Source organism: Oryx dammah, unplaced genomic scaffold (assembly GCF_014754425.2).
Source record: "Oryx dammah isolate SB20612 unplaced genomic scaffold, SCBI_Odam_1.1 HiC_scaffold_11, whole genome shotgun sequence".
Taxonomy (NCBI): Eukaryota; Metazoa; Chordata; class Mammalia; order Artiodactyla; family Bovidae; genus Oryx; species Oryx dammah.
The window spans coordinates 38,107,941-38,132,264 of NW_024070195.1; the positions used below are offsets into that span (position 1 = coordinate 38,107,941).

General features: G+C 39.5%; 1 protein-coding gene across 2 annotated transcripts in view; it reads right to left on the bottom strand.

Annotated features, from left to right (window-relative positions):
• Positions 1-24,324, bottom strand: part of DNAH8 (dynein axonemal heavy chain 8) — a 313,398-nt gene that overhangs the window by 195,507 nt on the left and 93,567 nt on the right. For both annotated transcript variants that reach the window (XM_040249771.1, XM_040249772.1), the window contains exons 28-38: positions 23,455-23,517; positions 22,817-22,917; positions 21,097-21,234; positions 20,698-20,938; positions 16,590-16,789; positions 12,312-12,465; positions 10,936-11,099; positions 9,689-9,791; positions 8,374-8,478; positions 7,857-8,018; positions 3,748-3,972 (exon numbers count right to left, since the gene is read on the bottom strand). In XM_040249771.1, the coding sequence (XP_040105705.1) occupies positions 3,748-3,972; positions 7,857-8,018; positions 8,374-8,478; positions 9,689-9,791; positions 10,936-11,099; positions 12,312-12,465; positions 16,590-16,789; positions 20,698-20,938; positions 21,097-21,234; positions 22,817-22,917; positions 23,455-23,517 (1,656 nt within the window). The remainder of the gene's footprint in view (positions 1-3,747; positions 3,973-7,856; positions 8,019-8,373; positions 8,479-9,688; positions 9,792-10,935; positions 11,100-12,311; positions 12,466-16,589; positions 16,790-20,697; positions 20,939-21,096; positions 21,235-22,816; positions 22,918-23,454; positions 23,518-24,324) is intronic.

The window sequence follows — 24,324 nt, forward strand, 5'->3', positions numbered from 1 at the left end:
ACTCAGAGAAAGAAACATCTAAACTAAACCCTGCAAAAATAATAGGAATTAGCTAAGGAAATAAAACAGAAGGGGTGATGAAGGCATGAGAGGGCAAAACATTCTAGACAAAGACCCAGAAGATCTGGCTGGTGTGTTCAAGAAACTGAAAGAAGTTCAGTACTGCTGAGGCATCCAGGACTCTGGAGAAAGAGTGAGAGCTGAGGCTTCACAGGGCAGAGGAAAGGGGCTGGGAACTGTCCTCACGGCAACGGGAGAGGCATGGCCCCATATGCACACACACTTTCTTGTACCAGCACTGTGGCCTAACCAATCAGTCTGCTCAGTCATCACCTTACACCCATGGGCCAAGAGGCTTATACCCATGGGAGGCAAAGAAGCTCCCACCACCATGGATGCAAGAGACAGAATCCTGATGAGCAGTTTAGGAGCAACATCCCACCACAACACGTTCTACAGTGCTTCATGACTTTCCATCAGCAAACCTGGAGAAACCCCAGTCCTGCCCACTAAGGGGAATCAATATAAGAAGTGGCAAGCGGTCCGTTTCACTGCTTCTCCACCCAGAGGCCCAATTCCAGGCCATTCAGCTGACACTGAAAAATAGACTCTGGCAACTGCACAATGCTCAGTTCTCCATCTCATTAAGTCTTCGTGCTATTTACTTTTTGCTGTTGTTTCACTCTCTATGATCTTGCTTCCCCCTCCAGTTAAGAATTCTATTTTCCCTTTTAAAGAATAGTTTGTTTCACCACCTTAAAAGGACTACTTTCAGGTAACAGTCAGGTGCCACCCACAGAGACTCTGTTCTCGAGCACAGGACTCTCAGCCATGGAGATGTAGTCAGCTAGCTACTTGCAACAGTCCTATTAGATGGTAAAGAGAGGGTGGACCGGGGTTTGCCTGGTTGTCAAGTAGTTAAGAAACTGCCTGCGAATGCAGGGAACACAAGTTCGATCCCTGGTCCAGGAACTAAGATCCTACATGCCATGAGGCAACTAAGCCCGTGCGCCCCAACTCTGAACCTGCCTGCCCTAGAGTCCATCCTCTGCAGCAAGAGAAGCCACCACAATGAGAAGCCCATGTACCACAGCTAGAGAACAGCATTCGCCGCAACTAGAGAAAGCCTGCACATAGCAACAAAGGGCTAGCACAGCCAAAAATAAATAAACATAAGTGCACTTTTAAAAATAAAGAGGGGGTCAAGGAGGAAAGCGTAAAGAATAGCTGATATTTATTGAGTTGTTACTGTATATCAAAATACATTATCTTCTAAGCCTTATACATGGAAAAATAAAATGCATATATGTGGGCTACAAGATACTATTTTACTTGGAATGCAAACTGAGCATGAGTTCACCAGCAACTGAGATAAAAAGAAAAACAGCTTCATAGTTTTAACTGTGTGTATAGTAGTTTCTTTAAAAAAAAAAAAAAACCATTTGGTAAGGAAAGTAAAGCTATGCTCAGCATTTTGATTTTAAAAAGAAGGTTCTTCTATGAGACCTCAACTTTAAGAGACAGTGAGAAATGTACAAATAGTCTCAATTACATTCATAGCAGGTATAGTAATGGATTCCATACGACTGCTTCTTGAAGTAGACTTAAAGGAAAACCAAAGTATAATGATAATGGAAATTAAGCAAATCTATAGAAGGCCAAAGCAATATGGTCTAAGTCTGTGGCTTTTTGATGACTAGCATGAACCAGAGAAATTCTAGAGCAGTGTTTCTTGAGCTTTAATATGCTTACAAATCACCTGGAAGTTGTACTGAAATACAGAGGATGATTCAGTAGGTCTGCAGAGGGGTGTGGTAGGGAGGCGAAGATTCTGCTTTTCAAATAAGCTCCTAGGTGAGGCCAGTGCAATCAGTTGTCATACATACTTTGAGAAAGAAGGATCTAGATTACAGGGAAATAAATGGACTCCATGCCCTTCAATCTTCAGTAAATACAACTTATCTGATCAGAACTTTTGATACAAGTTGGAAACAGGTAGCCTGGGAATCATAAGTCTCTAAAAAATGGGCCCCAAGTTGCATGAACTCTGGGTCTCTGATGAAAGAAAAAGATACCTTAAAGACAGATCAAGTCAGGGACTTCCCTGGTGGTCCAGTGGTTCAGAATCTGCCTGCCAATGCAGGGGACACGGGTCCAAGCCCTGGTCTGGGAACTAAGAGCCCATGTGCCTGAGAGCCACGGCAACTGAAGCCCGTGAGCCTAGAGCCCACGCCCTGCACAAGAGACGCCACCACAATGAGAAGCCAGCGCACCTCAACCAGAGAGTAGTCCTCACGTGCCACAGCTAGACAAAGCCCGCTCACAGCAGTGAAGAGCCCATGTACCCCAACAAAGACCCAGCTCAGCCAAAAAAATGAGTAAATAAAAATTTAAGAAACAAAGTAGAGCAGCATTCTCAGAATTTTTTTTTAAGTTAAATAGAATAATGCAATGGTAGTCAAAAATGAAGCTAGTCAAAATGATGGAATATCAAAACTATCTGGGCTTCTTATCCCATAATAGACAACTACTGCTCAAGACCACTTGTTAGGGTCCTGTTTCCAAAGGGAATTCAAATATCCCTCCTACTCCCACTCTGCAGAACCTTGCCCAGATCAAGCCCATGAAGACTTGCTGGACACTATCAACTGAACAGCCCCAGGAGTTCCCTGAAGCTTGATTCTACCCAATCTACACTTTTTTCACAACTGGCTCATCAGTTGGAGGAGCTAATCTAGAAGACGTGGCTGCAGGTGGACCCATGAGCCTGATGGACCCAGGCAATCACAGGTTCCTCACCCCCTTCTCTATCTCTGGTATGGGCGTTCTGCCCACTGTTCCCATAGTGGGAACTATTTTCATGGATGCACCCTTGAGAGAGGAACATGCCGTTGAGACCATCTGGATGGTATAGGAGGTAGTTAAGGCCTCTATTCAAACTTATAAGATTCTGGCAGACAATGAAATAGAGTTACAGATGTAGAAAACAAACCTATCAGGGGGTAAGTGGGGAGGGATAAATTGGGAGATCAGGATTGACATATACACACTACTATATACAAAATAGGTACTAATAAAGACCTACTGAATAGCACAGGAAACTCTACTCAATATGCTGTAATGACATATATGGGGTAAGAATCTAAAAAGGGGGGTGGAATATAGATATGTAACTCATTCACTTTGCTGTACAGCAGAAACTAACATCACACTGTAAATCAACTATATTTCAATAAAAATATTTTAAAAATTCTGGCAGACAAATGCAGAGATTTACTTCTCTAGAGGCTGCCCAAGACAAGCCTTGTTAAGTATTCAATAAATTTCCTCACTAAAATTGCTAACTACCAGTCTGGAGTGGCATGCCTCTTTCTTCAGACTCTTCTTGCCCTCTGAGTGCAGGGGCCAAGTCGTGAACTAACATTGCCATAACTCACAACCAAGCCCACCTAAATTATATCATATCCCTGGTTATTGGCTTAAAGAAACAGTTCAAATCACATCAGTTGATTCCAGACTTTCAGAATGCCAAACCTGAATACAGACACATGACTGTTAAAACTACCAAATATATCAGTATATATTTGCAGACATTGTATAGGCAAAGCTGGTTGTGAGAAAGGACCAAACAGATGGAAGGTTCATATAAGCTAGGAAGTATGTACAAACTTAACTGTTAATTATTAGAAGCACTAACTTATTAATTAATACACTAGATTACTTTAAATTAAGAAAAAAATACTTTACCAAGTCATCAAAAATATCTCTCTGATGCACATGGATGGTAATTAGAGTTTCAAATTTCACTCTGTCAAACTTGCTCAGGTCATGTGTTGTCTGACTAATGAGAGTATTTAGAATATCCAAAAATTTCTGGTTTGTCACTTGCATGATTTTCCTGTCATCTTTTGCATTATTTAAAGCCTCTTCTGAATCATGTGTCCACAACATCTGAATTCCCAGAAGCCCAACCTAGAAATCCAGCAGACAAATAAGTTTACCAAATATTTAAAGCACACCTGCAATAAAATTTAGTGGTCACTTATTCACATTGAGGTGAGCAGTCTTATTGATTTTAAACTAAAAAAGGGACAGGCATTTCTTCACTCTCAAAGGGGAAAATCATTGAAAGTTCAAACAATTGATTATTTCAGAGTGGATGGATAATAATTTAAACAACTGCTACAAATTATATGTGCATTAATGGAAGATGCTTGGGGAATTTTTCTATAGAGGGCTTGAGACCCATTTACCTTTATACAATGACTTTCCTTTCTCAAAAAAAAAAAAAAAAGGAAATAATAGATTATTGTGTATTCTTCTTCAGCAGAGTTTTCCAAAGGTTTGTTTGCATCTTCTAAACAGGATATGTGGCCTATCTCTTTCCTTAATCTCATTCTAATATCCTTATCTTTTAGGTACATCTACTTCTCTTTCTACATATAGATCTACAAGAGACAGAGACAGAAAGTCAGATAGGCGGAAGCGTGTCCTTTGTCTCCTGAAGAAGGTATAGGAAAACTGTGAGTTGATGCTCACGTTACCTACGTTTTCCACCCCAAGAAAGGAAATGAAAGTGGTCAGAACTTGCCCTCCCCTCACCCTCTCGTCTGCAACAACTGTCCCTTTGGGAGCTTCTGTTCTTCCCCAGAGTCAGGCAACAGATCCAAGATCATTTGAACCAAACAGGAATTCCACATCTGGTAGAGGAAGGAAAGTGTCCAAGTGGCATATGGATTCTACAGGCATGGTGTTCAATGTAGGTAAAGCAGGAATGCATGATACAGGATGCTCGGGGCTGGTGCACTGGGATGACCCAGAGGGATGGTACAGGGAGGGTGGTGGGAGGGGGGGTTCAGGATGGGGAACACATGTACACCCGTGGCGGATTCATGTTGATGTATGGCAAAACCAATACAATATTGTAAAGTAATTAGCCTCCAATTAAAATAAATAGATTTTTAAAAAATCCTCTCCTTATCCCTGCTTCCTCTGGAACATCAATAATTTTCCTGCTAGAGCAGTGGCCAGTCCTGGGTCTGCAGGTGAAGATAAATGAAGCCCTGGGATGGAAAGGAAATAGCTGCTATCAGGAACCTCCGGATAGCAAGCAGATTCTCTTTGCACAGAACAGAGAGAAACAAGGCAGAAATGGCAGCGCAAGGCTGTCTGATTTAAAGACCAAAGAGACTTACAAACCCTGCAAAATCACTACATAGTGGTACTTTTTAAAAACTGACTATAAATTATGTTTCTCACTAGGTTTAAGAAGGCAGGGGACTTCATGGTGAAAACTGGAGGATGATTCATTACAATAAAAAACAAAAATAAAAACCAAAATTCTCATCAATATTATTTGGTGTCTATGATGAGCACATTAAAAAATACTGAAAAGGAACACACTAAAATATTGTCATTATTTCCAGGTGGTGGAAATATGGGAAAATTTTCTTTTCACTTTTATAGTCTTCAAATGTTCCCAATTTTTTCCAACAAGGATCCATTGTGTTCAAAATCTTCAAAATGCATTTGAGAAAAAAGAGGTGAAATTTTAAACAATTTCAGATAAAAAATTAACACAGTAATGGGAAAACTGATTCTGGAAAACTGCTTTTTAAAATGCAATTTAAAGAGACTAATACTTATATTTAATGAATATATTAAATAAGTATATATTGAATGAAAATACAGAAAATGAATATATATATATATTCATTACTCTTTAAAGCAATTTTTCCATACAACTGAAATTTAAATGTCATGATTTTTATCTAAAAATCTTTTATCTAAAAATACATACACACATTATACAAAAGTCCTAAAAGTTGGTCAATTTTCCTATTATATCCTGTCCAACTTCACCACTGCTTTAAATTTGCTTTTCAGCTGTTCCAACTGTAATGCTATATCTCCTTCCAACTGTAATCATGCTTTCCTGCAGGAGGGAAACTATGTTGATTTAGCCTAAGGAGCTATTTTCCTCAGCTTATCAAATACAGTATTTTATAAAGCTTTGTCACAAGGGTAATAATGCTAATAAGAATATTAAAGCTTGCCAAGAATATTATACAATACAAAAACAATATTAATGTATTCTCTTCAGTGAAGATTGACTCTGTATTTGTACTTGTGTCATTTGAATAATTTCATAACATTTCAGCTGTCTCCACTGTGTGTGCAGTAATTCAGGATTTGGGGTTTGGGATGGGAAGAGCAGCTGGGTTTTGCTAAACCCACCTATATTTTTCTGGCCTTCTAGCCATGAAATTATGGAGAAGGCAATGGCAACCCACTCCAGTGCTCTTGCCTGGAAAATCCCATGGACGGAGGAGCCTGGTGGGCTGCAGTGCATGGGGTCACTAAGAGTCGGACACGACTGAGCGACTTCACTTTTACTTTTCACTTTCATGCATTGGAGAAGGAAATGACACCCCACTCCAGTGTTCTTGCTTGGAGAATCCCAGGGACGGGGGAGCCTGTTGGGCTAACGTCTATGGGGTTGCACAGAGTCAGACACGACTGAAGCAACTTAGCAGCAGCAGCCATGAACGAAAGTCATGACACCTAAACAGCATGTTAAAAAGCAGAGACATTACTTTGTCGACAAAGGTCTGTCTACTCAAGGCTATGGTTTTTCCAGTGGTCATGTATGGATGTGAGAGTTGGACTATAAAGAAAGCTGAGAGCTGAAGAATTGATGCTTTTGAACTGTGGTGTTGGAGAAGACTCTTGAGAGTCCTTGGACTGCAAGGAGATCCAACCAGTCCAACCTAAAGGAGATCAGTCCTGTGTGTTCATTGGAAGGACTGATGTTGAACCAAAAACTCCAATACTTTGGCCACCTGATGCAAAGAGCTGACTCATTTGGAAAGACCCTGATGCTGGGAAAGATTGAAGGCAGGAGGAGAAGGGGATGACAGAAGATGAGATGGTTAGATGGCACCACCAACTTAATGGACATGGGTTTGGGTGGACTCTGGGAGTTGGTGATGGACAGGGAGGCCTGGCATGCTGCAGTTCACGGGGTCACAGAGAGTCGGACACAACTGAGTGACTGAACAGAACTGAATTGATCCCTCACTGTCTCTCACCCAGATCACAAATCATGACTCTTCATTTACCTTGGCTGAAAATGTAATGAAACTGTTACTTCTTCACTTGCCATATCCAGTTTTAATAACACCTGGCACATGACCCTACACTTCTAAGAGTCAAAGGGCAGGAGGGCTTTTCACAAAAACACCTGCTCCAGCCTCTTCAATGTCTTCTCTCTAAAAACTTAGCTCATGAGAAGAACTCCTTCAACAGATTATGCCGATTTTTAACTACTTGAAGGGAAAATAAACAAAAGGCAAGATGGATTTCATTTCAGGAAAAGATATGGTGACTCCTTTTATGTATGTCCATATCTGTATCTGTGCCTATATGCATCTACGTATGGATAGAGATAGATGTTTTTAGACATAGACAGGTGTCTTTTATACAAGATGAAATTTCTCATTAGTGCTTTAGTCTCCATGAAGATCCTCAACAATGGGAGCAGTGCAAACCCTCTTCTGGGGGACGGCGTGGGTTGGACTAGAGTGGAGGAGAGGACCAGCAGGTGGGTGGGGCCGGGGGGTGGGTGGGCCTCTCTAGCTTGTTCAAAGCTAGAACGGATTCCTTGGAGAAGGAAATGGCAACCCACTCCAGTATTCCTGCCTGGAGAATTCCATGGACAGGGGAGCCTGGCGGGCTACGGTCCACGGGGTCACAAAGAGTTGAGCATGACGGAGCAGCTTGCACACCAGCAGGCTGACTGTCTCCTGAATATCTGTCCCCCTTATTTCTACTCTTTGAATGTTGTGTAGTCTCACCTGTGCTGGAAAGTGATTGAGGAAAGGTAACAGTTGAAATCCTGAATCACTGATTTGATAGAATGCGGATCTAATTATATTATGCAATGACGACATCTGCATTTTTAAAAGGTCCAGAAGCCAAATCTCCACGGGACCTTTGGCCATAACAGGACTATCCAACTGAAAAAGTATATTACAAACAGGTGACAAATAGAGAGTAACTTGATATTTTCACAAATGTCCTAAATCACAGTACCTCAAGACAAAGCAAACAATTTCACACGAGATACTTAAAACATGCGTAAAATTAATTAATAATGTAGCAAGAAGTATAAAGATCATTTGGTCTAAAACTTTCATTGTACAGGTGATAAAATGAATCCCAGAGAAATTAAATGAGTTATCTAAACTAGTCTGTAACAAAGCCAGGACTACAGAACTAGAACCTGACTCAGCTCCCTCCCTTTCTCTCATAAAAGAACTGCATTCTAAATTTTAAAGAAACCCTAACAAAACTTTAATCAAGTTAAATTACAATGATTTTTTCTCCTTCTCTTGATATGACAGCCATGATACGATCGTAGTCTTTTGCATGAAAGGTCACCTCATTTATGTTGTCAGACACTGCAGGGAGATGTGGCTATAAGAAAGCACAAGACAGAGCAAACACATCATTCATGAGGTTAAACACAAAAGCTGCAGGAGACGTGGGTTCAACCCCTGGGTTGGGAAGATTCCCCTGGGGGAGGAAATGGCAATCTACTCCAGTATTCTCGGCTAGATGATTCCATGGACAGAAAAGTCTGGTAGGCTACAGTCCATGGGGTCACAAAGAGTCAGACACGACGGGTCAACTGAGCATGCAAACACAAAAGCCATTGAGACATTTCCTAAAAGCTTTGCTATTTTTTTTTTAATATTTGTAAAAGATTAAGAATTTACTTCACTGTCTCAGAAAAAAAAACCAAAAAAAAACACCTCTTCTTTGACCCTTGACTGACTTGGAAGCCTACTTTTTAAAATCGAGCCCTACACAATGTTTCTTCCACGACCTACAGATGCCCCTCCTCTTACATTACGGAGATTGAACCCGTAACTGCCATCTTCCTCCCAGTGGAGACTGAACCACATGGCCCCTGGCCCCTTCCCTCCCAGGGACAGGTCAGTCCTCCTCTCTTGGCTCTGTGTCTGCCTTACACAGCTTCTACTTCCTTCCTGTCCTTTCTCATCCCCACAACTCCCTGGAAACGAACAAGAAAGGTATTATTAGCTGTTTCCCAGCTTCCCAAACCAGAAATGGTCCTGGGATGGGGTTTCAGTGCCTCCACTCTCAGTTCTTCATAGTTTTTCTCTTCCTCCTGGAATTACTGCCCTTCGAAATGGCTAAAAGCATTTGAGAAGCATTCTGGACAGGAAAAAAGGGACAAATTTAAACCACAATCCCTATCTGATCTAAGAATATTTAGATTTAAATACTCATAGCAGTGAGTTACATTTAGTGAGCACATACTTTATGTCAGGTACTTTTGATGCATTATCTTGCATAATTCTTATGACAAGCCTATGAAGTGGAAATGATTAATATTCTGATTTTACAGACAAGAAAACTGAGACACAGGAAAATTAAGTAACTGGCTAAGATCACCCAACTGGTGAGTTGCATAATTGATGGCTCTTGCCTCCAGCTGATGGGCTCCAAATCCAAAGAAAATGAGGCATTTTATAACCAATGTCAGTTTTAACACTCTTCTTTCCTGACTGCACTTTTAAGATGTTAACTTCATTTTTATTTTTTATTACACAGGCTATGGAAAAAAAGGATTTAGGTAACAGACATTTAGATGACACACCTGGATGGTATGGGAATCACTGGCTTGTCCAAGAATTTCCAGGAGAACTGGATCAGACACAAAGAAGAATCTTGGAAATAGTAATCGCTTCTTCTCCAAATACCTTTAAATAAAGTCACATTACCAAATAATTTTTTCTGAATTACTAGTTTTGGGGTTTTTAGCCAAGACACAATCACTAATATTGATAAGATAGTAGCAAACACTTATAGCCATTTCCCATTTGAAAAGTCCTGCTCCACCTTAGACGGCACTTGGGAAAATAAGTGGAAATAAGAACATGTGATTCAGAGCAAGGCATCATCTATAGTATTCTTTCTCATCAAGAGCCCTCCTGCAACCCTTCTGAGAGTACTGTGAACCTCAAGCTTAAATGCCAGGTGAACATATAATTTATCTCCAAATCAGGATATTTTGAGAGTGAAAGGGGGGGCGGGGGTAACTAGCCATTCAGTCAGGACAAAGGCAAAAATTTGGACAAACCGGGGTATATTTTTGCCCTATTTCAAAAGAAATTGAGAAAGAACTGCCTTTGAAGAAAATTATCTGTGAATTTGTCTGATTAATTGCTCTCCGAGTACACCTCTCTACTCCACACCTGCAGTGTGCTGATTGGTAGCCCCCACAAGACATGGGAGCTACCAATATTTCCTATTTCCTACCCACATCCTATTTCCTGGAATCTATGAATATGGTCTCATTTGGAAAAGAGGCCTTTGCAAATGTACTGAAGTTAAATATCTTGAGAGGAGCTCATCTTGGATTATCCAGATGAGCCCTAGGTCCAATGACAAGTATCCTCATAAGAGACACACAGGAAGAAGAGGAGAAGGGCATATAAAGACAGACTGGAGTTATGTAGCCACAAGCCAAGGGTAGTCCCAGAGCCACCAGTACCTGGGAGAGGCCAGGGAAAATTCTCCCTAGAGCCTTCAGAAGGGGCTGCTACCTTGACTTTAGACTTACGGTCTCCAGAACTGTAAGAAAATAAGTTCCTGTCATCTTAAACCACCCTGTTTGCGGTAATTTGTCACAGTAGCCCTACAAAACTCATACAATGCCTTAATTCACCCACCCTAACTTGAAGATGTCTTTTTTTGCAAAGAAATTAAGTTTATGTGAAATGTTAAATTCCTAACACCACTTCAACCATCACTACCAAACCGGAAATGCAGTCAATTCTATTAATTTGGGATAAAACACCATCACATATAAAATGTTAGGCAATGAAAAAATTAAACTCTTACCCTGTAAGTGACTTCTGACATACTTCTAATTGTTCGTGTAAATGAGGTAAAAGCTGCCCCATGGTTTCATCTCCAACACAGCAACTAATCACATTGGGATTCTCGTGAGCTCGCTGCATTATCTTTATCCATGACTTGTCAATATTCTGAAAACGTTTTGCTTCCTAAAGACAAACCCATAGTCAGTAAAAGTTGGCATGTGGATGACTGAATGAAGCAAAGTCTTCACTCTGGCATCTCCTATAGTTCCTCAAGCCACCTTATTAATCTTAGGCTACATAATTTAAAGGAACATTTTTTTTTTCATCTGAATTAACTCTGAACAACAGAAACCCAAAGCCATAAAACTGCTTATTAAAATGCTGTCCTATCACAATAGGGTTTATGACTAATTCATTTCCTTACATTTCATACATTTTTCAAAGTGCCGCGTGATTAATTTTCGGCGCTATCAACTTAAATCGCAAATCTAGTCTTTCAGCACCCCAGGTGTTTTGGTTTGATGAGCAAACTCAAGAAGCATGAAAATAATTTGATCTCAGTATCTTTGGAATAATTAAAGCTTAATAGCGCCCCAGGAAAAAGAAAAGGAGAAAACAGTAAAAATCTAAAACAAAGCTTCATTTACATTTTTGCAAATGAAAATTTACTATTTACTATGAATGATATTAAGCTTGCATTCGATTGCAAAAATGCCTTTAGAAATTGGCATAATCTTGCCTCTATCAAAAGTTTTAAGTGCATTTTTGAAAAAAATTTTGATTAAAAAAATTTCTGATTAAAAAAGAAAAGATTTCTGTTTTAAAAATGTGTTACAAAGGGAAACCAGCTACTTTCAAAATGCTTTTGTCCTTGATTTTTAATCTACAAAGATTTGCGACCCCATGGACTGTAGCCTGCCAGACTTCTCTGTCCATGGAATGGTTTCTGTTACAACTACCCAACTGTGCCTTTTGTAAAATTAGTCCTATTCTTTTGAATTTCCATATCTATGGCATCTCTATGGGACTTCCCTGGTGGCTCAGATGGTAAAGAATCCACCTGCAATGCAGGAGAACCAGATTCAATCCCTGGGTTGGGAAGATCCCCTAGAGAAGGGAATGGCTCCCCACTCTAGTATTCTTGCCTGGAGAATTCCACGGACAGACAATGTACCATTGTAATCCTAAAGCAGTCACAGACAGGACATAAATGAATGGACATGGGTGTATTTCAATAAAGCTATATTTACAAAAATAGGTGAGTTGGCCACAGTTTGCAAACCACTGGCACAAATCATCAAGACATGACCATATGTCTTTCTAAAGATATCTACAGAGACTTACAGACAACATACACCAAACTATTCTATCAGCAGTTACAAAAGCTGTATTTACCTGTGGTAGCTGTTTGGCTATGTCGCCACCTACAAAGACAGCTTCAAGATAAACCCAAAGGTTCTGGACTACTAGCCACTCTTCAATTATATCTGAGGAAGTAGACAATTTATACACCCAATTCTGGATATTTTTTTTAAATGGAGCATTATATCTAAAAAGTAAGAATGGAAAAATATTACATTTTAAGAAAGAGTCAGATAATAGTAGGCTTTAACAAAGTAATTTACAGGAGAAATATTCCTTTGACAATGAATTTTTTTCCTACAAAAAAGCAGCTCCTATTAAACTTCATAAAGTTAATGAGATATTTGCATTTTTATGAATAAAACATAGAATTATAGTGATCTCACTTACTGTTCCCATGTATCAGTGATAAACCAAGAAATCTGCCTAGTTTTAAGCTACAGAGGTCTAGCAAAGGAATTGTACCGGTTGCTCCTTGGAGTATAGGTTAAATACGGACTAAGATGGCCTGCCAAGACTTCTGTGAACCAAATCCAAGTGGGGACTACCCATGAGAATAACACATAGGGCCCTGTTGTCACTGGTCTGTGGAACTACTAACACAAGGCCTGGGTCAAACTTGAGGTCTGATGTTCACTACAAATGTGCTCTTCCTTACCCACAGACTGCTAATTCCACCAGGCACTGTACTTAGATTCTGCAGTGTTAAAGATCCAGAATTGTTACTCCCTAAAAGCCTGGTGGCTCAGACGGAAGTGTCTGTCTACAGTGCGGGAGACCCGGGTTCGAGCCCTGGGTTGGGAAGATCACCTGGAGAAGGAAATGGCAATCCACTCCAGTACTATTGCCTGGAAAATCCCATGGACAGAGGAGCCTGGTAGGCTACAGTCTATGGGGTCGCAAAGATATGACTGAGCAACTTCACTTTTACTTTCAAAAGCCCTTGTGGCTGTTGTTCAATCACTCAGTCGTGTCCAACTCTTTCAATCCCATGGACCGCAGCATGCCAGGCTTCCCTGTCCTTCACTATCTCCTGGAGTTTGCTCAAACTCATGTCTATTGAGTCAATGATGCCATCCAACCATCTCATCCTCTGTCGCTCCCCTCTCCTCCTGCCCTCAATCTTTCCCAGCATCAGGGTCTTTTCCACTGAGCTCTTCACATCAGGTGGCCAAAGTATTGGAGCTTCAGCATCAGTTCTTCTAACAAATATTCAGAGTTGATTTCCTTTAGGATTGACTGGCTGGATCTCCTTGCTGTCTAAGGGACTCTCAAGTGTCTTCTCCAGCACCACAGTATGAAAGCATCAGTTCTTCAATGCTCAGCCTTCTTTATGGTCCAACTCTCACAGTGTACATGACTACTGGAAACACCATAGCTTTGACTATACAGACTTCCGTCGGCAAAGTGATGTCGCTTCTTTTTAATATGCTGTCTAGGTTTGTCATAGCTTTTCTTCCAAGGAGCAAGTGTCTTTTAATTTCATGGCTGCAGTCACCATCCGTGGTGACTTTGGAACCCAAAGAAATAAAGTCTGTTACTGTTTCCATTTCTTCCCCATCCTGCTTCTTCACCATCAGGGCTAGCTAAAGAGTTCATGAGACTACAAGGTGTCCAAAAAGCTGGGCACAAATAAGAAAGACAAGAAATAGAGTGGATGCCATGAGGAAGTGATGGGAAGATACTGGGTAAAGACCTAATTACCTACAGTTGGATTAAGAAGCCAAGTTTGTGGCAATGCAAGCATATAGCTTTGAAGTTGTGTACTGGCACTTCCTGGTGAGTGACATTTGTACAGTCTTAAAAGTTTTCTTGATCCAAGACAGAATGACTTGAAGGGACTCACATAGAATGGGGTTCTTCTGGGTATAGTCTGATGCTTAAGTGTAACCTTTGATTTCTATGGAAGCCTATGTTATACATGGAGGTATAAAGTGGTTGTACAAAAATTGCCCCAAGGAGGTAGATGAGTTGATCTAGTAGTAAGAGGCATTTTTTCTCAACTCACAATTTATAATGTGCATCTGACCATCAGTCTAGAGCTGAAAGGCAGTCAATATGCCAAAAGCACCTTCAAAATCAATACATGCCAACCAAAAGGATGTGGATAAGCATTTTAGGGAGCTGAAGCACCTAGATAAATGGAGTTAAAAATAACTTTGCCCAGAAATTTTTGAGAAGAGTCATCTTTGATGGTGTATAATTTCCCAACATGAAAAAGGGGGACTTGAAATAAAATCACTAATGACAAGTTGTTGTCCCTTGGCCAGGTATTTTCACTGCACAACTTTGTGTGGTAGAACCTGTTAAAGACAGAAAAGAAGGCTCATGGAACCCCATGGAATCAGGGACCCACCAGGAAAGTCACAACCCAGGTATTTGAGTTGAGTCGTCTCAGCCATGGAAATACACAGTTTCTTCTGACATCACATCTGAATAGCCCTAGAGATTCCTCTGGCACTTGCTACAAGAGAAGGCTATGGTTGGCTCTGGAAGAGGCATTCTGGATCCACTTGGTGCTGCAAAGTTTTCTAGAAGGAGGATCTCCCATAGTGTTGTGACTTCTCAGATATCCTTACACTCTTCCTAGCAGGACCTCAACAATGACTTTACTAGTACAATAAATTAGTACTATAACCACTCAGATTACTTTGCCAAACAAAGCTATGGTGTTTCCAGTAGCCATGTATAGACGTAAGAGTTAGACCATAAAGAAGGCTGAGTGCCAAAGAATTGATGCTTTTGAACTGTGTGTGTTGGAGAAGACTCTTGAGAGTCCTTTGTACTGCAGGGAGATCAAACCCAGTTAATTAAAAGGAAATCAATCCTGAATATTCATTGGAAGGACTGATGCTGAAGCTCAAGATCCAATATTTTGGTAACCTGATGCAAAGAGCCAACTCATTAGCAAAGACCCTGATGCTGGGAAAGAGTGAAGGCAAAAGGAGAAGGGGATGACAGAGGAAGAGATTGTTGGATGGCATCACTGACTCAATGGACATGAATTTGAGCAAACTCTGGGAGATGGTGAAGGATAGGGAAGCCTGGCATGCTCCAGTCCATGGGGTCACGAAGAGTTGGACATGACTGAGTGAATGAACAACAACAACTCAAGTTATATGCAAGTTAACAGAAAGTAATTAGCCTCCAATGAAAATAAATAAATTTAAATTTTTTTAAAATAACAGTAAAATTAAGAAAAGTTTCAAGTCCTGAATTCCTGGGTTGCACAATCAGGCTCAGATCAATCTATAGCCTTTCTTCAAGAGATCAAGATTTCAGGAAATCAAGATGGCAAACTTTGCAATGAACCATAGCAAAGCAGCAGCCTGTGAAGTCCAGGAACCACTGAATAGCCAATGGTTACCTTTGCCAGGTTATTTAGATTATTCAGCTTATTCAGATTCCCTGAAAGCAGAGGATGAGCCCTAGGAGTTTAAGCCCAGCAACTTCACCCTAGAACCCCTAGGAGTTTTGTGACTTAATGCGTTATCCAAATGCAAGACTGCCTTTGGGCCAGAGGTCTTGCAGGATGTCATTCATTAAACAGTGATCCCAACCTGCAGATAGGGCATTATAATCCCCATGCACCCTGGGCACTGACCTCTGTTAATGACCTCTGAAATAATGTGACACATTCTTAGGTATGTTAGGGTAAAGACCAGTTAAGAATCACTGGATAGTCAGGTAGGGGATTAGAGGTTGGTAATACTCAGACCAGGACCTGAGAGTATATTTAATCTGACTAGGTCCCATTTCCTAAAGCTCCACCTGAGATCACAAGTCACTTTCAAGCTGATTCAGTAGTCCCATGATAGACAGGTAGCCTCATTTAGGCTGCAGTGGACCCCTCGTTTAGGCTGCACAGATGTAGGCCCTTCACCATAAAAATCCAAATGTGAGCGTCAAGCACCTAATAGTATGTATATTCCTTCATGTTTGCCAGCCTACTCTTCTTGGGCTATTGGGTGAACACTTGAGCAGGTTCAGCCAAGGAGTACAATGAAAAAAAATCAAAGAATGAGAGAGAAAGAAGATAAAATGATGTCATCTTGGTAGGGAGTCAAGATATTCAGAAGATGAGCTGCCAATTTGGGGGAGAATAATTATGATGGGGAGGTGAGTACCATAAAAACAAAACTGAGGCCATGATTATTAGGGAAAATAGGTAGTTCATGTAAGGACTGACATGAGTCAACACTTTAGGTCAGAATCTCGTGTTGTGTCACAGCTATGAAACTGGAGTTTTATCTAAAATTATATAACTCTAAATGGCAAATCAAAACCTTCCCCTGCAAATTATAAAATTACCTGTTGCTTAGTAAGGAACCCAAAACCATTAAACTATCCTCCATCAAGGTGATAATCTCTCCTGATTCAGTTCCTTTGAGCAGGAGTTCTCCCTTTCCCTTAAAGGCTGCAAAACTCAGGTTCTGATTGGTCCAGTTCTCAATCACCTGAGTCAGCTTGGCTTCAATATCCTTCTCCTTAATGGCAGATATGCAAATATCCTTCAGAGGGAAATCAAAGAATATGTCATGACATTTTCAATTACAAATTCAGTGCATTAAAATCACAGCATTTTTCAGTTTGGCCCTAGAAAATCATTAGGGTTCCCAGGTTGCACAGTGGTGAAGAACCTGCCTGTCAATGCAGGAGCCGTAGGTTCGATCCCCAGGTCGAGAAGAGCCCCTGGAGTATTCTAGAAAAATTCCATGAACAGAGTAGCCTGATGAGCTTCAGTCCCTGGGACTGCAAAGAGCTGGACACAACCGAGATACATGAGATATGCAACTTAAATAGTGTTTCTTGTTTATATTTTTAACTGTTATTTTTCAGCCAACATGGACATAATCACAGCTGTGCTCAGCGGCTTGTTATAAGAAGCAAGTGAAAATGTGAGATTCTTTTGAACTCTTTAAAGTAATATATAAACATTGCTATAGTCCCACCTTTTCTGACCCTAATATGAATATCTCACTTGATTAAAAGTTAATTCTAATTTTTATGTATTTCCCTGTTTTCCTGAGAATTTTGATATGAAAGTCTCACAAAGGTAAATAAAATTAAGGTATTTTCCCAACATACTCTAATTGATTTTCCTGCTTGGAATCACAGAATCTCAGAGATGGGAAAGGATATGAAGGTGCAAGGAATTTCCACAAATTAGTGTGTAGTAGAGCTTCCCTAGTAGCTCAGACAGTAAAGCATTTGCCTGTAATGCAGGAGACCTGGGTTCGATCCCTGGGTTGGGAAGCTCCCCTGGAGAAGGAAATGGTTACCCACTCCAGTATTCTTGCCTGGACAATTCCATGGACAGAGGAGCCTGGTAGGCTACAATCCATGGCATTGTAAAGAGTTGGACACGACTGAGCGACTAACACACACTGTGTAGTAAACGTAACAAGAGTGGTGTTAACTGTTGTGAGTTATGAGAAGGGAGAAATGACTTTTGCCTACAGTCAGGAGGAAAGGCTTCATGGAGGAGGAAACATCTGAGAATAAGTAGAATTCCAACAGGGGGCGGGAGAGGACGTTTTATAGGAAGGGAAAAGACTTCCTTTCAAGGCAGTGAATGAAGTAATAGTAAGCAGCCAGCTAGGCTACTAGCAGGGTACAGGGAGCAAAGAAAACAGAATGTACTGGCATAGACAACACTTAGACTCTGTTTAGGGGGAAAATAACTAATAACTGAATCCTAGAATTCCTTGGACTTGCGAATTGAAGTTTTCAAAAGCACAGCCTATGAATAGCTATACTCTTAAGTGTAAAAACCTCATGTAAGAATAAAGTGATCATCAAAGTTTGTTTTTTTTAATTCCTTGATTGTTTCCTTCAATAGTATTTGAATAGCATTTATAGGACAAAAATGCTTCAGAAACAAAACTTTTGGCATACATATATTGTTAAAAAGAAGCAACCCCTCCCAAATTCAGGGCTTATGTCCATGAGACCCACAAGCCCATAATGAACTAAGAAATAGCTCTTGAATAGCTTGCTTGTACTCACCCCAACCCAGTGCCCAGCACAGAGGCAGATCACTAAAAAGCTTTCTGGGAAAAAAGGGGCCTATTTGCTTAATATACAAATATACCCAAAGAGCAGAAATATACAACAAAACACATAAATAAAGGGTCAAGAGTTAAAGACAAGGAGAGATCTTAAAAACAGCAAGAAAAAAACAGCTTGTTATGTACAAGGGAACCCCCATGAGACTACCAGCAGATTTTTCAGCAGAAACTTTGCAGGACAAAAGGGAGTGACACAACATATTCAAAGTGTTGAAAGAAAAAAAAACAAAAACAAAAACCTGCCACCAAGAATACAGTACACGGTGAAGCTGTCCTTCAGAATTGAAAGAGTGATAAACAGTTTTTCAGACAAGCAAAAGCTTAAAGGAGTTCATCATCACTAGATAAGTCTTACCAAAAAAAGTTAAATGGACTTCCTTAAGCTAAAATGAAACCGAGCTAGTTAGTAACAGAAGACTATATAAAAGTATAAATCTCACTGGTAAAGAGAAATAAACAGTAAAGTTCAGAATAGTCTAATGTTGTAAAAGGTGTTGGGTTAATCATTTATAAATCTAGTATGAAGGTTAAAAGACAAAATTAGTAAAAATAATGGTAACTATAATAATTCGTCAGTGGATACACAAGATAAAAAGATGTAAACTGTGACACCAAAAACAAAATGTAGGCGGGGAGTAAAAATACAGAGTTTTAGATCACATTCCAACTTTAGTAGCTAGCAAGTTAAGATGGACACAAGTAAATGCAAAGATAATCCACGAGCATAGATTGGAAGAATTACTATCATTAAACTGTCTACACTGCCTAGAGCAATCTACAGTTTCAAAGCAATCTCTATCAAAATTTCAATGACATGTTTCAAGAAATACAACAAGGGGACTTCCTTGGTGGTCCATGGTTAAGAATCTGCCTTCCAAGGCAGGGGATTAGGTTCAATTCCTAGTCGAGGAACTAAGATCCCACATGTCTTGGGGCAGCTAACCTGCCCTCCTCAAAGAAAGGTCCTGCATGCTGCAACAAAGATCTCACGTGCTGCAACTAAAACCGGGCACAGTCAAATAAATAAATAAAAGAAACAGAATAAAAAATCCTAAACATTTTATGAAACTACATAAGACTCCATTTAGCCAAAGGAATCTTAAGAAAAAGGAACAAAGCTGGAGTTATAATGCCTCCTGCTTTCAAACTATACCAAAGCTATGGTAATCAGAAAAGTATGGTATTGGCATAAAAACAGAGACAATGGAACAGAATAAACGTACATATATATTTAATTAATTTATGAGAAAAGAGCCAGGAATATACAACGGGGTAAGGACAGTCTCTTCAATAAATAGTGCTGGGAAAACAGGATGACAACATGTAAAAGGACGAAACTAGACCACTATCTTTTACCACGCAAAAATTAACTTAAAATGGACCAAAGACCCGAAACCATAAAACTCCTATGAGACAACAGAGGTGGTAAGTTCCTTGAAATCAGTCTTGGCAATGATTTTTTTTTGGACTTGACACCAAAGCCAAGGTAGCAAAAGTTAAAATAAACATGTGGGATAGCATCAAACCAAAAAGCTTCTTACAGCAAAGGAAACAACCAACAAAATGAAAAGGTAACTTACTAAACAGGAGAAAATATTCACAAATAATAACTCTGATAAGGGGTTAATATTCAATATATATATACATAGCAGATTCATACAACTCAGCAGCAAAAACCACCAATCTGATTTTTAAATGGGCAGAGGTTCTAAATAGCTATTTTTCTGAAAAAGACATACAAATAGCCAAGAGGTACACAGAAAGGTGCTCCACATCACGTATCATCAGAGAAATTCAAGTCGAAATCACAATGAAGTATCACCTCACACCTGTTGGAATAGTTATCATCACAAAGACAAGAAAGAGTGTCAATGAGGATGTAAAAAAAAAAAGGAATCCTTGCACACTGTTGATGGAAATGTAAATAACACTAAGCATAAAAATGGAAATGAACCAATTAAAAATCTTGAAGGAAATATATAATAATTTAAAGTATTTACTAGACTAATAGTAAAAAGTAGAGAATTAGAAGGTTGGAAATATTCTGAGGAATCCACCAAGAAAACAATATAGAAATAGAATTTTTTAAAAGAGTATAGTTAAGGGACAAGGAGGACAGATTAAGGAGCTCCAAAACTAAATAATTCAAATAATTATATTATCTCCTTGAGTTACAGCATTATTTTGCAAAACCAAGGAATGTTCAGGATCATTTGAAATTTTGAGGCTACATTATATAGAGCAATCAGGACACCCGTGAATAAAATGTTTATTTGTACAATTTTCAGAAACAAAAAAAAGGAGACATTCTTTAACAGATCATTTGTAAGACCTTAAATCCTATGTACCTCGATATCATCCTTATTTTTAAGGAGTGGTGCTTCCATAATATTTCTAAGACAGAAAGAATCTGACTCCACATCAAATGGGGTACCAGTTAACTCAGAGATCCGGTCCCAGTGCCTCTGTTTCATCGCCTTATTGGTCATCATTTCTAGTAGAGGACATGACTCACTGAAATCGTCAATTCTCTTTTTCAGATCCAAAAAAGCTTGCCAATCTTTAAGTCCTTTTGGCAGCTTACGACATCTTTAAAAAATAAAAATATTATTTCATCTATGCATTTCTTTGCAGAAGGTGTTATGAAGACATAGCAATATATCAGAAGATAAAATCATTTGTGACATTCCTATAGGATCCTAAAATAGGCACTATAAATTGGTAAGTTGAACGCGATTGAAACTCACCTGTTTTGAAACTCCAGAAGTTCTGCATTAATTTTTTCAATATCTACATCTCCCCAAAGTATCTCATAATAACCACTAATATTGCCCATCACAGTATCATACAGTCCATACAGCTTCTGCAGCAAGTTGAGTTCCTTTCTGGGAAACCAAATAATTAAGTCATTATGTAACATATTTTAAAGATAAATTCCATTATTGGATAGGAATTCATCTAATCAAATATTTCATACATTATGTGTATAATGTCTTATACCAACATGCATACAACTCCATCAGTTTCCAAACAAAGCTCCATCAGTTAGGTCAAGGTTTATAGCTCTCAAATATTCCAAATTATAAAATTATGTGCCATTACCAGTGTGTTTAATTATTACAACCATACCAATCACGGCAAACAATGTGACCAAAACTTGGTAACAAGAGCAAAGTTAAGGCTAATGTTTTCTTTGATCTCTTTACTTTCAAATGCAAGCTGCATTTTTATGACCATGTCTGCCTTTAAGTCTGCCTTTTAAACATCACATTCCTACCAAAAGCTTTCCCTTGTGTGCCCAGATGCAGTTATATCCAAAACAGGAAGAAAGGAGGGATTCTGGGGCAAGTAAAGGAAAACTTCTTCATTGCATGGCACCCGTGCTCGGTCACATCAGACTCTTTGCGACCCCATGGACTGTAACCCACCAGGCTCCTCCGTCCATGGGATTTCCCAGGCAAGAATACTGGAGTGGGTTGCCATTTCCTTCTCCAGGGGATCTTCCCACCCCAGAGATTGAACCCAGGACTCCCACATTACAGGCAGATTCTTTGCCAGCTGAGCCACAAGGGACACCCCAAAATCCCATGGATGGAGAAGCCTGGTAGGCTGCAGTCCATGGGGTCGCTGAGGGTCGGACACGACTGAGCAACTTCACTTTGACTTTTCACTTTCATGCATTGGAGAAGGAAATGGCAACCCACTCCAATATTCTTGCCTGGAGAATCCCAGGGACGGGGGAGCCTGGTGGGCTGCCGTCTATGGGGTCGCACAGAGTCGGACACGACTAAAGTGACTTAGCAGCAGCAGCAGAGCCACACAGGAAGCCCAAGAATACTGGAGTGGGTAGCCTATCCCTTCTCCAGAGGATCTTCCCAACCCAGGAGTCAAACTGGGGTCTCTTGCGTCTTCTGCATTTCCAGGCAGATTCTTTACCGCTGTGCCACCTGTGAATACTACACTCAAAAGTGAAAGTTAAAGTCGTTCACTCGTGTCCGACTCTTTGCGCCCCCACAGTCTGTATAGTCCATGGAATTCTCCAGGCCAGAATACTGGAGTGGGTGCTTTTCCCTTCCCCAGGGGATCTTCCCAACCCAGGGATTGAACTCAGGTTCCCTGCATTGCAGGCATATTCTTTACCAGCTGAGCCACAAAGGAAGCCCAAAGCCTACCCCTTCTCCAGGAGATCTTCCCGACCCAGGAACTGGACCGGGGTCTCCTGCATTGGAGGCAGATTCTTTACCAACTGAGCTATTAGGGAAAACCACACTTGATGTTAGCCAAAAGGCTATATTTTTTATATGGAGACTGTGTGTTCAATGGAATAGAAATAGCTAGGAATGAGGGGACTATTTAGGAATTTTCCAAGCCAGACCCTTCTCTGTACAATGAAGGATTTAATGATGGCGTGTTCACCTAATGGACAGTTAATTATTTATAATAAACTTGTTCAATTTCTAAACTTACCTAGTTTTGTGTAAAACTTCATAGTCAGTCACAGGCAACCCAAAAAGTTGTTCTCCAGATGAATATGTAACGAATTTCCTCCATAGATCATCAAAATTGGCCTATAAAAGGTTTTTAAATTATAGTAAGATGTAATTAATTCAGAACCCATTAAAGTAGAATTTATTATAATCAGGATAAAAGCTATATTGAAGTTTATTTAATATTATCTATGAAACAAGGATTTGTGAAGCAAATTTATGCTGATACCAAGCTATCAGAGGAAAAGTTAAGTACTCAGGAAAATTAACTTTCAAGCATTCTGAAAGTAATCCTTTTATATAAAATTATTTCTTTAATAAATTAAGTGGTCCCCAGACATACATTTCAAGCTCCTATAAATACATCTGAAAGTAATGAAACTACATTTGTAAAATTCTATAATTCAGACTTTTCTACTATTTTAGACCGTCATCTCTCCTACAGGGTTCAAATGAGTAAAGAAGGAGTATAATCCACTCAATCTTGGGTATTCCTAGTAAAGAAGAAAACACTGATTTTTGGACAGCAGTTCTGTATTTCCTTGGTGAGATGACCATGGAAGCCACCTAAGTATAAAAGCAGGGAATGTCAATGTAACCACAAAAATGTAATTTTACCTGAAAGATCTGTAGCCTGTTGCTAGCTTCTTGGGGTGGTATATTTGGAACCATGGGTCCTTCCTGTAATGAATAATATAATCAGCATTTTAATTCCTAATCACATATATTTATCAATTTATTAGGCTTATCTATTATTTCCTTTTAAAAATCATAAACATGATTTTTAATTTACATGATCTAACTTTGTCCTGTACATGAAGCTCTCATTTATTTTTTGTAACAGTTTCATTGAGATATTATTCACATATTATACAGTCCACTCATTTAAAATGTACCCTTCAACAGTTTTTATTATATTCACAGACTATGATCACAATCAATTTTAGTACATTTGCATCACTCTAACTTCCATTCATTTTTTAAGGACCTTGACATAGCTAACAAAATATGTGATTAAATTACATCTTATATGACATTTACAATACAAGAACTCTGTTTCATTTCATTTACAATCATAAATGATGGTGCTGTGGTTGTGCATTAGAATAACTGATACATAGTCCTGAGAACAACTTCCTCTCAACTAATAGTCTAGCCCGATATGGAAACAGAGACACACATAGGTTGAATACTTGAAATTAGCAGAAGGCAGTCTTTGGTGGCCATGAGCCAGAAAACAGTTTGCAAAAAAGACCCCAAATGGTCTGTACAATCATAAATATTATGGATATGCTAAATAATATGCCATAATTCCAGTATAACAGAATAATAGAAAAATAAAATATCAACTAGTCAAACCTAAAAGAGATGTTCAATACACATTAAAGAAAAAGTGTTATAGAAGTAGCACCAAGGGCTTAAATTATCTTATGATTTTATATCTACTATGATCACTAAAAGAAAGTAGAATATGTTAGGGACTACATC